Source organism: Sinohyriopsis cumingii, chromosome 12 (assembly GCF_028554795.1).
Source record: "Sinohyriopsis cumingii isolate HCF-2022 chromosome 12, ASM2855479v2, whole genome shotgun sequence".
NCBI lineage: Eukaryota > Metazoa > Mollusca > Bivalvia > Unionida > Unionidae > Sinohyriopsis > Sinohyriopsis cumingii.
In genome coordinates, this window is record NC_142972.1 from 69,399,747 (window position 1) to 69,415,990 (window position 16,244).

General features: G+C 34.6%; 1 protein-coding gene across 3 annotated transcripts in view; it reads left to right on the forward strand.

Annotated features, from left to right (window-relative positions):
• Window positions 1-645: 645 nt before the first annotated feature.
• LOC149786671 (uncharacterized) overlaps window positions 646-16,244 on the forward strand; it is a 28,433-nt gene continuing 12,834 nt past the window's right edge. The window contains exons 1-6 of one of the 3 annotated variants that reach the window (XM_089977204.1): window positions 646-762; window positions 5,824-5,914; window positions 9,452-9,524; window positions 10,867-11,004; window positions 14,159-14,308; window positions 15,788-16,015. In XM_089977204.1, coding sequence (XP_089833330.1) covers window positions 5,864-5,914; window positions 9,452-9,524; window positions 10,867-11,004; window positions 14,159-14,308; window positions 15,788-16,015 — 640 coding nt within the window. In that variant the 5' untranslated portion in view covers window positions 646-762; window positions 5,824-5,863. The remainder of the gene's footprint in view (window positions 763-5,823; window positions 5,915-9,451; window positions 9,525-10,866; window positions 11,005-14,158; window positions 14,309-15,787; window positions 16,016-16,244) is intronic. The other 2 variants (XM_089977206.1, XM_089977205.1) reach the window with 2 other exon arrangements.

Below are 16,244 nucleotides of genomic sequence, written 5' to 3' on the forward strand. Positions count from 1 at the left end.
TTAAAGAAAAAGAATGTCCCCGGCTTTCCTCACTGGTTATACTGGCTATTTAAAAAAGACCTTGTATATCTTAGGTATAATGCAAAGAACCTTTAATTCCCTTTATTTTGGTGTATGATTGATGGGTGTACTATGGGTTATAGAGTATACAGCTTGGCCTTACTTCAAATGTGCATCTTTCAAAAAAGTGCTAGCTCTACTTGGTCATTTTCACTTCCTGAACTTCAGAGGTCAATTGTATAAAAAAAGAGCCGAAAACTTTTTTTTACATTTTATATATTTGGTAATTCATTCATTGCACTTTCAGAAGCTGGTATTGTCTAGTCTGGCAAAATTCATTTTCCCTATTTTAATAGCTGCTATTTATAGTGTACTTTAGACTAATTCAGACTGATTTTTTAACACAAGGGAGCAGTCATTTTAGTTAGCAGTGTGCTTAAATCATGTAAAATTTCCAAAAGTACAATATCCAAAAGAAATATCATCCACATTACATTAATGTAGCATAAAGGTATGCAAACGTTCTCTCCACTGTGCATGTTTTAGATGCGAACTACTTCACCTTACATACGTCACTCTCTCAAAAGTACATATTATCTGGTGAGCGCCACCTTTGACAGTGGTTCTAGCTGTGGACTTCCGGTTCTTCTCGCGGATGTGCACTGCGAGAGACTGTTGATTATACCTGATTGTATGGAAAGTATGTTAAGCACGAAATGGTACAAGGGATGCCAGCATTAGTGCCATTCTGGTCACAGTCAGGTTAGAAATTATAAATCAGTGATTCAATTGACTTAGTTCTGTGCACTTTTTATCACATTAAACGTTCTCGTTTTTTAAATCTGTAGGGTGGTACAAACAAACGGGGATGTCGAGTCAGATTTTTTTTTTTTTTTTTTTTTTATAGGCCACGGGAGCGGTGATACTAGAGGTCAGAGACTTTTCTATATATTAAAGTTAAACCAAATGTTAGATGAAAACCTTATTTATATTAAATGTAATTTATATTATTCGAGCGTATTATCTAATATATAACTTAAAAACTAAACGCTGACATTTATCTATGAAAAAAGTGTTTGCCTGTGAAATAAAACAATAACCTCGAAAATACATTCCTCATAATTTGATGCTGATTCCACACACATAATGTGCAAAGGGGGCAGGGTCCAGTTTTTATGTACAAATTTAATGCCGCAATCAGCGACCTAGTATAAAAAAATCAAAAAAAATCAAATACACAAGTGAGGTCAAAAAGGTCAATATTTTTAGATACCTATATTAAAACAAAGCATAAGAATAGTATTCACTTGACCAGAGAAGTCAATGGCAGTTCATAGCAGAAGAGGTTTATGCACCCCAACCCCTATTTTATACCTGCATTTTTCACATCCAAATGCCATTTTTGACAGCATATAGTGCTCACAGTACAAACGCAAGCCCTTTCCCTGGATGAAAATTTTGAAAAACATTGTCTACTAAATAGTTTGATGCAATTCAGAATAGTTGTCATCCAAGCCGTTTTTGAGATACTCGACTTGCCTTGAACCCACGTGTCTACTGCTATGGGAGGCTAGCTCTTCTTCCTAGCCAACTACTGGTATTTCACTATCAACATACTGCAGAGCAACTATGGAAGGTGTACATGCCTGACATCAATTTCAAGAACAACACAAGCCCAAAACACCTAGTTCACAAATATATCCATATCTATAAATAGTAAACAATAATAGCTGAAAAAGTCACACCATAGCCTTAAGTTAAGAAATTTGCCAGGGGCCAGTTTACGAAACTGGACCCTGCCACCAAAACAGTTGACATGAAATCCAACTATTGAATAAAAAGATTCTGTTGTTGACAAGTTGTTTTGTTTCTTTGAAAAGAAATACTGGTTTATGTTCATTAAATCTTTTTATTGTTAGCTCATGGAAAGTTTTTGTATCCACAGGTGCTCGACACGAGCTTGATGTTGAGGGGAAGAAAACCAACAATAATCTGAAGGAAAAAATCATTCAGAGGGACAAAAATACCTTAGATTACCCCCTTGACCCATTCTGACATAGGACCCTCTCTATCATACTATATATATTTTGTATAGTATGATAGTGAGCGTCCTATGTCACTTGTATTTGTATCTGGCAATCCCATTTTAACATAACTTGACATCGTATTGTTTTAAAATTAACAATGGTAGTAGTGTTTGTTTTCCACAGGCAGTGTACCATTCAAATAAATATTACTAAGATACATGAATCAGTTGCATGTGACTTGAATATCAATGAAGTACTGAAACCAGCTAAGCTGCCCCATTCCACAAGTTCTTTTTTTTTTTGTTGCACTGCTTCCATTTTGAATTAAATCGGAATTTTAAAAGTGTAGGAAAAGCCTACTTGACTTTTAAGAATGTTATTTAAAAAGATATATAAGAAATTTCAAAATAAAAAATATATGTTGGCTTTATGAATAACTTCCCTGCCAAGTATTTAAGATTTAGGATAATTATTCCTTGTGATAAATCATATGCTGTTTAAAATGATAAATAAGAAACATTGCTGATTGTCCAGTAGCGAGTTTGGTCTTTTTGTGTAAATAAAACAAACCAGGCAAATGTAACCTTGCAACATTGAATTGGTTAACAAGAAACAACTTTAAACCTGCTAAATCACTTGAAATTCAATCTACAACTCACAATGTACCATATATACTCACTTATGAGTCCATTTGCAAACTGTACAAACCAAGATCTGCCAGTGCATAATGGGCTGGCAGATCTGGGTCTGTGCAGTTTGCAAGAAGTAATTAGTAGAATAAATGACATTGACTCTATCTGCAGCTGCGTTAGTTTGCCTTGACTTATAAGTAACAATATACTGTAATGTTAAAATTCAGGCAACACCATTAATCTATTCATTGACATGTAGGAGTCAATAAAACCTTCACATGTCAACAAACCTGAGCTCCTAAAATTTGTGGAACTGTTATTGGACATTTGTTTCATTAGGAGCATTTCATTTGCATACTGTTACCATGCCTCAATCCCCTAACCATTGTTCCTCATTTCCTATTACCTTGTCCAACCCCTAACCATTTCTCCTCATTTCCTATTACCTTGTCCAGCCCCTAACCAGTGTACCTCATTTCCTATTGCCATGCCTCAACCCCTAATCATTGTACCTAAGAAATGTTAACAATAATATATTTCCACAATTAGTCCTTATTATTCCCATTTTGAAGTCATTACACAGTGATGAAATTACTAATATGCTTAAAATCTGATATTTTTTTATTATTTGCATAAGGTAAGTAATACAAATGTCAGTTTCATAATTAATAAGATGTACATGGGGCAGCTGAAATGACTTTGGAACATAACCATTTAAGCTGTAAGGGTCAAGCAGTTTGCTGTTACAATAAGGCTTGCATTTGTGTTTGGTACAAAGGCACAGTTATCAGCATGTATTTTAATTTGTTAAACTGTCACTGAATTGGATTTAAGTGTCCTTATGGCCCAGCTTGGCAGGGAGTTATGTATGGGGTGTCAATAAATACCAAAGTAAGCAAAGAAAAGACGGATTCTTTTCTGTCATTAACATCAACAAATATTCAGATTCTATCCAAATGCATTCAACGAATATTCAAACAAGATAATTATGTTTTTATTCATCTCTTGCAGTGTACTTGCATGTGACCAGATTATGTGTGAAATTAGGTATTTTCTTGTCAGTTATCTTGTATACTTAAGTCTGTTAATAATAAAGCAGGAGGATTGCTTTTCTTATGAGCATATCAAAGGAGCTGTTAAAATCATCAACATCCACTTGTAGTGTGCTGTACTGTGATTTCTCCATTTTGTCAGAATTTTATTTGCCATAGAAATGCCAAAAAGGTGTGCAAAGATTAACATTTTACTTAACATTTATTGATCATTAACTTGATTTTTGTAGTTGAGACATTGCAAGACATTCAATTGTCTTGCAGTTTTCTGATAGATGTCTTGCTGATTTCTGACAGATGTCTTGATAGTTAAACTTAGCTGAGAGTCAGTATCTGTTCCAAAGAGTTGCATTCAATCTTCACTGTATATTTTATTATCTTCATTGATGAAATTGAACAAAAATGTTGAGAAATTTTGTTAACAATGTCTTGGAGTTTCTGGGAAATTGAATGAAAACCAGTTGATGGAAATCATGCTCTTACTTTTATAAAACATATTTGAGATTATTTTGATCGTTATGGGTGTAAGAGATGGTATTATCATCAACATAATTATACAGTGTTGTTTTGGTGAAGTAGAAAATTTGATATATAAAGATTTTAAATATAAGAGGTCTCAATATTGTGCCTTACAATACACCCTTAGTGCTTTTAACCCAGCTACTATGTTTAGATTCTAGGCCTGTACCCAATATTTTTCATTTTGTATTTGCTTTGGCCCCAAATAGTTCATTAAATGAAGTATTTGTATTATGCAGCCAAATATGAATAGTACAATTAGGTCAACAGTTAGCTCATCCTTCATGAGCAGCAGACTCATTGCAATCAGAAAAGAATACCTCAATTCGTATTGACAACCAATTGAACAAATTTGTGAATGAGCCTCGTATCCTGAGGGTTATTGATCCAGTGCCATGTTGGCAGACCAATGCTGACAGGTTTCCTTTACTCCGTTTTTGTGCTCAACATTATCTAGCAGCGCCTCCAGCAAGTGTCCCATGTGATTGTCTATTCAGTGCTGCCAGCAACACTGTCAGACAACAGATGTCTATTTTAGACATTGTCAAGAGACTCGTTTTTTTTAAAGCTAATGTATCCTTCATGCAGCAGTAACTGTTGGACTATATTTGAAAATTTGAATCTTGCTATTCATTAGTTAATGTATAAAGCATTATCAATATGTTTAACTGTAGAACTTTGATATTTTGGTAATGACTTAGTTGCTTTGAGCCTTCATGTGTTTGGTGTTAGTTGCTTTATAATTAATTAAAATATTAGACCTGTTGAAAAAACATATTTCATTTTGGAGCATTCAGTCACTATTCATATTTGTATTTGATTGGATGGTTATGGGTCTCTACTCACATTTGGCTGGATAGTTAAAGCCACTCTTCGGTACAGCCCTAGAAGATTCCAGTTTAACATACCATTTTCAGATAGACTAGTAGCTTTTGGTTAGTTTTACAGAGGTCTGGCCAATGTCTGTGTAACATTCCCTCAGCTGCATTATCCTCTATTACCAGTGCCAGATTACCAATTAAACACACTAAAGTGCATGCTTAGAGCACCAGCCCAACAGGGACACCAGAAAAATTTAAAAATTAATTATTGATGATAAAATTGAATGAATTATGTGACCATTTCAGTTTGCATGAATGAGTATTTTGATTTGGAATGATGGCAACACTGGTATTTTCCCTCCTTTTTAGCTTTTAATATTGTTTTTGAATTTCACATTTTGTAAGGGGGAGGGGGCACCATAACGTTTTTGGTGCTTGGGGCCCTGGAAGGCCATATTCTGGCACTGTCCATTATATATGATGTCACAACAAGGTATATGTTATTCACTGGAAATAATAACTTAACTGGACAGTTTCAGCCCAGGTATGCAGGAACATTATGTGCATTTTTCATTTCAGAGCAGATAAGTGCATGGGACCAGTCCTTTAAATTTTTCACCAAGCATAAAACAAGTCAAAGATACATCTATCTAAGTAAATATTTTCCAGAATTCTTTTAAAGTTGGGCTTGGCTTATTACAAGCCATTGGCCTTTAATGGGATAAGTACAGTACATGAACAAATACAGTATGTTCCTTTGTTCTATTTTCAGTTTCCTTCATTTAATATTGTGGAGAGACCAGACATGAGTTATGCATTCATGTGCCCTACAGATGGTGATCATTCGTACAGCATTTTGTCAGGTAATCTCATCAGCCTACCACCACTACTGGCATTGAAAATTAACTTTGCAACATCAGATGAAAGACATAAGAGATATAAAAAAAATAGATTGGGATTGTCCACAATAAAGTCTGTTTTGAGGATTTTTCTGGCAAGTAAATATTTGTACCCACAAGTATCAGATGCAAGCCTAATACCAAAATGGGTCAAAACATGGAAATATTATGTACTGGTACATGTATAGAGTAAAAACAGCTGGTTAATTTTAAACACTTTTTATATATGACCCATACAGTATATAATATTTTGCATACTATACTAAACGGGTCATTCTTAGAAGGTTTTTAAACAAGTTGACTTAACTCTGTACTTAATATTTTTATGATTGTGATACATTTCAGTGTTCAGCTTGAATCTGGTACCAGTGCTTTTGAACTGTCAAAAACTAAGCTGATTCTCATATTGTAGATTTTTTTGAAAAGCTTTTTAAAAGCACTACAGTTTATGCAGCTAGAATACTCTTATGCAGATCTTGGAAATGACCAGGCAATGCTAGGTTGTGCTTGGAATCTTCTGAAATGGGCTTTATTTGCACAAGGCATGGAATAACCAGGCAATGCGAGGATGTGGATGTAATTTTTAATATGGATTTTATTTGCACTGTAAAGGCATGGAGTAACCAGGCAATGCTAGATTGTAGATGTTATTTTTAAAAGATGGGCTTTATTTCAGTATGGCATGGAATAACCAGGCAATGCTAGGTTGTGTTTGCAATATTTTAAAATGAGCTTTATTTGTACAAGGCATGGAGTAACCAGGCAGTGCTAGGATGTGGATGTTGCTAGGTTGTGTTTTGAATTGTTTTAATTGGGCTTTATTTCCGTATGGCATGGAATAACCAGGCAATGCTAGATTGTGGTTGGACATTACTGCAATGGACTTTATTTCAGTATGACATGGAATAACCAGGCAATGCTAGATTGTGGTTGGACATTACTGCAATGGACTTTATTTCAGTATGAAATGGAATAACCAAGCAATGATAGTTTGTGGTTGTAAAGTTCTGAAATGGGCTATGTTTCAGTATGGCATGGAATAACCAGGTAATGCTAGATTGTGGTTTGATTTTTTTTAATGGGCTTTATTTCAGTATGGCATGGATGCTTAATCATCAGTTTTGCACTGAAATATTATTGGGTGCCAAATTTTAAAAGAAAAAAATGTTGCAATAAGTTTAAAACAGTTTATCTTTATGCAACTCATAAAGATATAAATTCCTCTAAATAGTTTAGTGTAAATGCTCAGTTTGTCAAAAGTCTTATAATACATGTATAAGTGGAGAATTCAAGTTCTACCAGGATGATAATGATGAATCAAAACCTTGGTTTAGAAAAAATTATATACCAGTTCTAATTCACTTGGACTAGTCTTGCTATAATCACTTTTATCTGGCTCTGATTGTTTTCAGAAGATTCATCTGATATCTGCACAAAATATTAGGTCATGATCTTGATGCCACATTTCTTCGTGGTGCACATGATCTTTGTGGTTGCTACAAACAGTGAATTTAAACTAAACAAACAATGATTTATCTGTAAGAACAATAAGATTCACTTCCCATTACACAAAGTTTAGTACAAAAAAAAATTAGCATATTTTATATCAATGTGAAAATTAATACCCATTGGTTCGAATCGAGAGCATGACCAGGCAGTTTTCTGATGTACATATTACCTGGGGACTAGAGAGAGAATTCCTTAACTTTACAGCATGATATTTTGATTTTTCTATCATATGTACATATATATGTCTATGCTTGTGCCATTGTAAATGAATTTACTGTTCAGTGTGGTACCATAAGGATTTTCAGTAGTGCAGTGGTTACAGCATTAGTAGTAATCCAAGTGTTGCATGTTTGATACCTGCCCTGCATGGCCAGCCTGATCAGCTGCTTCTTTATGTTTTTGGAAAAGACACTTAACTCTCATTTCCTCAGCATTAAATAGCAAATAACATCTTGAAAGCACCATTAAAACCAACCAACAGCCATCATCATATTCGTACATTCATGTAATACCATCACCATATGGTACTGTAATTCAGAACATCAGTAATGTATAGTTTCAAAGACACTGAAGTGCATTATATATAATATCAAAGACTTTTTTGTTTTAGACACAGGCCCAAAGCAAGTGGGAAGAAATCACTTGCCATGAGTTAAAATCCACCTGATTAAGAAGGTCATATTCTCTTACTTTTCTTTTGACACACTCACCACTCCTGAAAAATAAAATAGTTGGTCCTACTGGTGATACTATCGATGAGATGACTCGCATTCACATTCTTCTGCAGAGTGGCTCACAGAGACTTTGATTTTCAGTAATATGACAATTTCTGCATGGTCACAAGGATTTCTGAATAACTGACATACACATCTGCTTAGGCAATCTCAAGCTGCTTGCCTGTAGTTTTGTCTTCAGGTTAATGTATGGTCTGTGCATTTTCATCAAGATCTGCTCGGATGAGTATTTGGAAGTGTTTCCGCTCGAGTCGAGCTACTACTGGTACATTGTAATGGGAAGGATGGAAAAAGCTTGTACAAGACCAAGTCTTACGGGTACATATGCTAATCAACTAGTTTCATCAATGCATGGTTTATCACTAGTACATAGTGCAGAACATTATGTTGTAAGCAAATGAAATGAATGAGTTTCTGATTATTACAGGAGCTGTGTTTGCAATGGACAGCATCACAAGTCAACACCATGAAACTATAGTTTGTTCCACACAGCATTGCAAATTTTATCCTATCTGTAAACAAAAAATACCTAATTTGTTTAAGATGAATTATTTAAAATAGATTAGGTACTTTTAGCTACATTTAACAATGCTGACTCTAAAATTTACAGAGAGGATAAAATTTGTGAAAAAGCTATACTGTCATCCCATTTTATTATTGTCACTGTCAGTCACCAACTTAATACATATATCAATAACAACACTGGTTCAAAGTAAATTGTTAAAGTGTTCCATGCACTTCATAATATGCTTAGTTTAGTGACTTGCATCTTGGTGTAAGTGAAAGCTAGATCACATGACTGACAGTATCTATAAATAGAAACCAGCAAAATCCAACTGTATGGAAAGAATAAGTTGGCTTCTTACAAAGGAATATTTTATCGGTAAAAATCTGCATATACCAGTGTAATGAAACCTCTGTTTGGGAACCTTGGACCAGTTTCATTTTCTGAATGCTGCAGAAATCTCTACATTTCTCAAACAAAGTTGAGAACTATTATCTTTTTTATATCAGTAAAAACAGTAGTTTTAAGTTATGTAATTACATCATGTGACAGTTCTGTGAATGTGTCATGGTTAGAGAAAACATTAAAACACTCTGTTTGAAAAGAACAGCATGAATCATCGCTTTAAATTAAATGGTTTAAAATATAATGTAAATATATCAGTTACATTGGAATTAGAAAAACTTTATTGATATGAGGCTTTTATAAGTCACTAATTCCCTAACTTAGTTTAATTTTCAAACAATTGCACAGGTGCTTATCAGCAATGATGCATTACCAAGTCAGCATGAACAAAAGACAGCTCATTATTATTCACAGAGAACAAGTAAGCACTAATTACAGGTAACCATTGAAATAAGGAGAACAGAAATGATACTGTTCCCTTATTCATAGGTTACATGATTTGCTTTTGTACACAAAGTATATAGCTTTCAAAGCAGTTAAGCATATAATCTTGGTAATTTGGAGGGACCTACAAATGGCATGCAGCAGGGGGATGAATACAAATAATTTACTAGTGAATTTCAAGAACTGCAGAATGAAGATGTTGCATGTCATTTACAGCTCATGTTTTCTTTCAGGCAAATTGGATAAAAAAAAAATTTTTTACAGATCTGATGAGCAACTCACTAAATTTATTTATATAAATCTGAAGATATAAGGACCTCTTTAGTTAACTATGGTAGTTAAAATAGAGATAAAGGGTAACATACAACTTTTTCTAGCACGAGAAAAACTGTTAAAAACTGTATACAGTGGTACATAAAGCTTTTATTTGAGGTTCTTTAGATATGCTTTATCCCCCCTCCCCGAATCAAGTATATTTGTAGAGTGGCTTTAGTATTGTTCAAGTACAGTTTATCCACAGAACCTCATTTCAGAATCTTAACATTGTTTGAAACTTGTAGCAGTGTAAATTTGTATCATTTGTTAGTAAAACTTGATGTTTATGATAATATTGTGTATATCCAAATTACCCCACTTGTACAATCATGGTTGAGCTGCATGTGTTATAACAGCTAGTGTATCACCAATTACCTACTTGGAAAACCATGTCAAACTGTATGTATATGACAGCATTGTGTATCTTCAGTTAAGCTACTTGTACAACCATGGTTCAACTACACATGTTATCAAAATAGTTTGTATCTCCAATTACACTACATGTACAATCATGGTTAAATGTTATTTGTTTCATAAAAGTGTGTATCTCCAATTACCCTACTTGTACAATTCATTTAATCTGTATCTATATTGTAATAGTATGTCCAAAGTACTTGCACAATCATGGTTAAATATGATGTGTATTACAGTGTGTATCTACAATTACCCTGCTTGTACACATCATAACTGTGTATGCCCAAAATACTTGTACAACCATGGTTAAACTGTATGTGTATCATAACAGTATCTCCAATTACCCTACTTGTACAGTCATGGTTAAGTATCATAACAGTGTGTATCTCCAATTACCCTACTTGTACAGTAATGGTTAAGTGTCATAATGTGTGTATCTCCAATTACCCTACTTGTACAGTCATGGTTAAACTGTATCATAACAGTGTGTATCTCCAATTACCCTACTAGCACAGTCATCCTTAAGTATCATAACAGTTTGTATCTCCAATTACCCTTCTTGTACAGTCATGGTTAAACTGTATTTGCAGGCAATCTGCAGGCCAATGAGCTTTACCCTGATCATGTGACCAGATTTAATGAAATAATCCTGGACTTTATGCGAGAGCAGGGCATACCTGGGGCAGCACTGACGCTCAGTCTACATGGCAAGGTGGTGTATAGGCAGGGTGAGACTTTTATTTACTTGAGTATTCTTTCAGAAGATAGTTTGCCTAATTTTAGGAATGATAGGCCTCAGTTTCATATAATTCAGTCCATTTCAGTTCATTTGACTAGCATACATAATTACTTAATTGGATTCTTCTTTCACCAGTGAATACATTACACAGCTGCATTTACAATAGGAAAAGCTCCATTACATTCTAAATCCAACTCTCCTGAAAAGATTTAAAATATCTTGGTTCTGTCAGTTTACCATATAGACAAGTGGAATGAACTCTTACAAAATACATGCACATTCCACTGCTAGGTGATGACCCAAATGCCAGATGTTTGCTTGGGACTGCAAATATAGTTCAGTATACCTTGTGAAACCATTGACGTTTCAAGCCATCCATCAAGTACTTTGGTTATTTAGTCAGTTTTAGTTTAGATACAATTGTGTATATATTTTTTAAACATGTTTGGTGAATTTATTCATAGCTTTTTCCAGAAATTGTGGACCAGCCTGTTGGTTGATAAGCTGAGTATAGATGAGCTTCTGGTGACTGCCCAGACAGTTACCAGGCCCATTTTTTAACAGCACATCCTTTGTTCTGGGCATGAGGCTTATAATTGGTGCTGGATTTGTCCAGAAAACATTTGCTGATACAGCATCATCTGTGTTCAAAACTCCATGGGGTTGGTTTGCACAGTATTAAATTCATACTTTTTCCAACTGATAAAATTTAATCTTGTTTTCAAAGGCACAGATATATTGCCCCAGATGGTATGGTTGGATGTTCTCATCCTTCTCTTACCTATTCTTCTTATGTGAATGTGATCAGGTATCAAGTTAATTTGAGAAAGTTTTTTTTCATCATAAATTAATTTTTCCAGATATACTTACCCATCACATTACTGTCAATCCATCCCATTTTTTTTTTCTGAAAATGTGAAAATGAGAGCATCCTGTTGTTTGCTATGCTCAAGCTTATACTGATGACCAGCTAGTCTCAAGTGGGGCAAGATGAGGTAATTTTTTAAGAGTTACTTCCCTTACCTATCTTACCTATAGATAGAAAGATGATTTTTCATTTTTTCAGAAGATGCTGGTGTTGCAGGGATCCTGATGTTGGGTTTGATCATGTTTAAACCTTTAAACATCCAGTATACAAAAAGTGCTTAAGTGAGGCATTTGGAGAAAATATATAATAGTTACTTACTTTAATCTACCTACAGATGGAAGGATGATTTTTAATCATTATAGGAGATGTTCTGGTTGTTAATGTGATAAGTTTATATTTTAAAGAGAAACATAATTTACTAATACATTTCCTTTTTTACTCTATAGCATTATCACAGTATAGCAACTTCTCACTGCACTTTGTTATAAAGATTACTTATATAAAAGAGAACCACTCTGGACTCCATTACCAAACTCATACCAATGTATAACAGTGCAGATTGAAAGAAAACATTGACACTTGTGTTGTATTTTTATTTATTTTTAAGTTGTTGATCATTCACACTATATTACAATTCTGTATAATATAATGCTGTTTTCAGCATGTTATGATCAGTATTTACAGCAGTTCTTATTATGATATGATTCAGTATACAGTACAGTCAGCAGTTATGGACCCTGACACTGTGTTAGAGCAAGGGAGAGTTGTATATCATTTTATTCTATGCTGCTCTTTGTATGATCACCCATACATATTCTTGGATAATTTCTTGTCATTAGTTTAAGATTTCATCACTTATCCATACCCATCCAACAGCTTTCTGATGCATTATTAGTGGAGTTTTGGACTCCAGTTATGAGCCATTACACATGGAAACCTAATGTGAGATTGTAGCATGAAAATACTGCATCCAGATAGCATTTTGTTATGACATGGGTAATTGTTATTACATTGGTAATATGATTGTTATGTCATTTAAAGGGGGCCCCGAGTGGCCGAGTGGTCTAAAGTGCTCTTCGTTACGGATCACTGCCATCTCACCTCTACCTGCGTGGGTTCGAGTCTAGGATTCGGCCAATGTGGGTATGTGAGAAAGCTTTCCAGTAGCTTCTCGTGGGTCGGTGGTTCTTTCCGGGGTTTTCCCAGGTTCTTCCTCCACCATTAATACTGGCCGCCATGTATAGCCTATTGTGTGCTGAAAAATGGCGTTAAACCCTACAACAACAACATGTCATTTAAAATTCTCTCTGTACATCGAGGAAATAAAAGCAGAGCCCATATGATTCTAACTGTCTGTGTGTTAGTAATGTAGCATTGTTTCTACAAGTTTATTTTTTAATATCCAAATATTTCTTTATTACAATGAAAAAAATGTACAGAGTTTTATAAGTGTATATCAGGGTCCAACAGTGCTGAGTCGGGGCGTGTCATATATTGAATTCAGGTTGCCCTGTAGGCCACATTATATCTTGATTATTGACTCAAAACAAAGAAAAGGGAGACATTAAAACAGTTCCATAATCAGGGCTAGTGCAATTTTAAAAATCTCTGTTTGTCCCTAAGCAACCAACTTTGAAAATTTGGTCACCCAGCAGATTCTTGTTGTTGCTCAGTAACTTATTGCATGTACCCACCAAATTTTTTAAATTCAGAATTATTTGAGAACGTTTGACAATTCATAGTTATTCTTAATTGCTCACAATACTTGTAACTCATCATAGGTCCTGCTGATACAAAGTGTAGTTTACACACATATTTAATTTGAGTTTAGCAAATAAAACAAAGATAAAGGATCAGATGTTTGTCACTTGAAATAAGTAAAATTGCATTCTTATTTTTTATGATAATTTTTGGTTAATACTGTTTGGTTGCTGAACTGGGCTTTCACATTCATTCAGAATGATTCCCAACATTAATTTTTAGTTATCTTGTGCTCCCAAACAGTGGATTTTTCTGCCCTTATACAATGACGTGCCTTCTCTACAGCATGCACTGCAGCTTGAATCTACCAGGTTTTGTTTATGTAACCAACTGGTTTATCATCCAATTTTAAATTTGTCAAACCCGGTCTGAACATAGTCCTACAATGTAAAGAAGTCTACTCTGATATTTATGTTGTTTGGGTTGACCCAAAGAACATAAATATCAGGACAAAAATCTTTTATTGTAGGGCTAGTCTGTACAGTGTTTTGAAACTTCATGTATGTTTCTTCAGGATATGGGATATCTGGCCCAGGGGAAAGGGTGATGTCAACATCTCTCTTCCGGGTGGCCAGCATCAGCAAAGTCTTGACAGCTATTGGTATTATGAAGATGGTGGAGGATGGCAGACTTAAGCTGGACAGTTATGTGTTTGGACCAAAAGGTGAAACCGACCTATTGCTAATGCTAGAAAATCAGGCTTATTGAATAATTGAATAATATATCATTTTATGCAAAATTAAGTCTTCCTTTTGGAATGCTGTATAATTTTATACACAATGAAGTGTTAATCTTGGAATAATGTATTACTGTATACAGGTACTTTTGTAATAATGTATCATTTTATGCACAATTAAGCATTGCTTTTGTAATAATGTTTGATTTTATAAACATTTAAGTGTTACTTTTGGAATGATGTATCATTTTATACAATTAAGTGTTACTTTTGGAACTAGAATTCTGTGTTTGTAAAACATGTATACTCATTTTGACCTCTAACCCAAAGTTTGAGACTTACAGGTTGGTTCTTGAGGGTAAGCAATGCCCCATGGTCAAATATCAGTCAGGTTTTTGCATTTGTCTTTTCATGCCTGGTTATAGGGTGAAATCTTGATGTTCAGGTTATCACCCAGGGGCTAAGTCCCAGGCATTAGTTATGGACCCAAAGGGTCAGTCTTTTACATAAATAATTGAGTGTGTTTTCATGATCATTATATGGTTATAGAGTGGGGATGTCACTAGTTTTGATATTATGGCCTATTGGATGTGTTTGGATAGGCAGAGAACAAGGGGTATTATCCAAGATTTAGGTGTCCTAGTCTGAGTTGTTGATATTGGTAGCCTTTCATCTCACTTGCCAATTCTTAGACATGTGAGACAAACAGCTTATGTTTGCCATACTTAGTTTGGTATACAAATAGTGAGCCACTCATTTATGTAATGATTTGTATCTAGTTGTTTGGATTTGTTAGTGGTCTATTGAAAATTCTTCTCTACAGTTTTTTTATTGACAGATACCACCCTAAGCTTAAGGATCCATTGTATTTTGAAAATATTTACTGACAGCTGTTGAAAGACAGGTTGGTTTTTTTGGTGTATGGTTTATCAGTGGACTCTAACTGGAGCAGAGCTCAGGACATGGCACATTTTCCCAGTAGAGAAAAGGGCCTGTAATGAAGAAATGTTATTTTTGTATGTTATTATTAGTATTGATGGAGAGTGGGCTTATCACTAAATATGGACTTAACATCAGATAAATATCATAATCTGATAGAGGCTGATCAATGGATTGGCATTTGATCTGGACACCAAGGGCAAAGATATGGATGTATTATTTACAATCAGAAGGTGTTTTCTGTATATACCAAGGGGAGGATTACACACGAATTTCATTTTGTTTTCTTAAATGTGTCCAGTATGAACAAATGAACAAGTACCATTTCTTGTAGGCATACCCATGAATCTAGACTTTAGTTTAGTTTAGATAGATTTCAGTTTTGTTTTTGAATTACAATCTTTTCAGTTACAGTTTGAATACTCTGTCTGGCAAATATTAAAAATATGAATATATTTCATCAAAGATTGCCGTTTTTATTAGAAATAAGTATTTTAAATTGATTTGTTTTGTTTCTCTATATTTCAGGCTTGTTGCCAGAATACCGAGTGCAACAGCGCAACAAAAACATTCGGAAAGTTACAGCCAGGCATCTTCTACAACACTCTGGAGGATGGGACCGAGAGATATCAGGGGATGCAGTATTTTATAAACTTGATGAGCGGCTTTTCACTGGTAAATTAAAGTCACTGCAACCTACAAGCAGCAAGGCCTTGGTTCATTTCATGATGCGTAAAAAGCTGGATTTTGTGCCTGGTAATATATCACACATTGCCTAATTCATGCAAACAGTGTGCCAGTGACACATCATGAGACTGATATAAACTAATTATATGCAGTTTGTTGAGTGGAATGTTCGGTTATGAAGATAGAATCTCCAGGCAGAAAGAAAACTAGCCAGTTCTTGTCCACAAAGTCTGTCTCTGATAAAGCTTCTGGGGTCTCATATCAAAATATGATTGTTGTGTCCTGTTTGTGTGTGTGT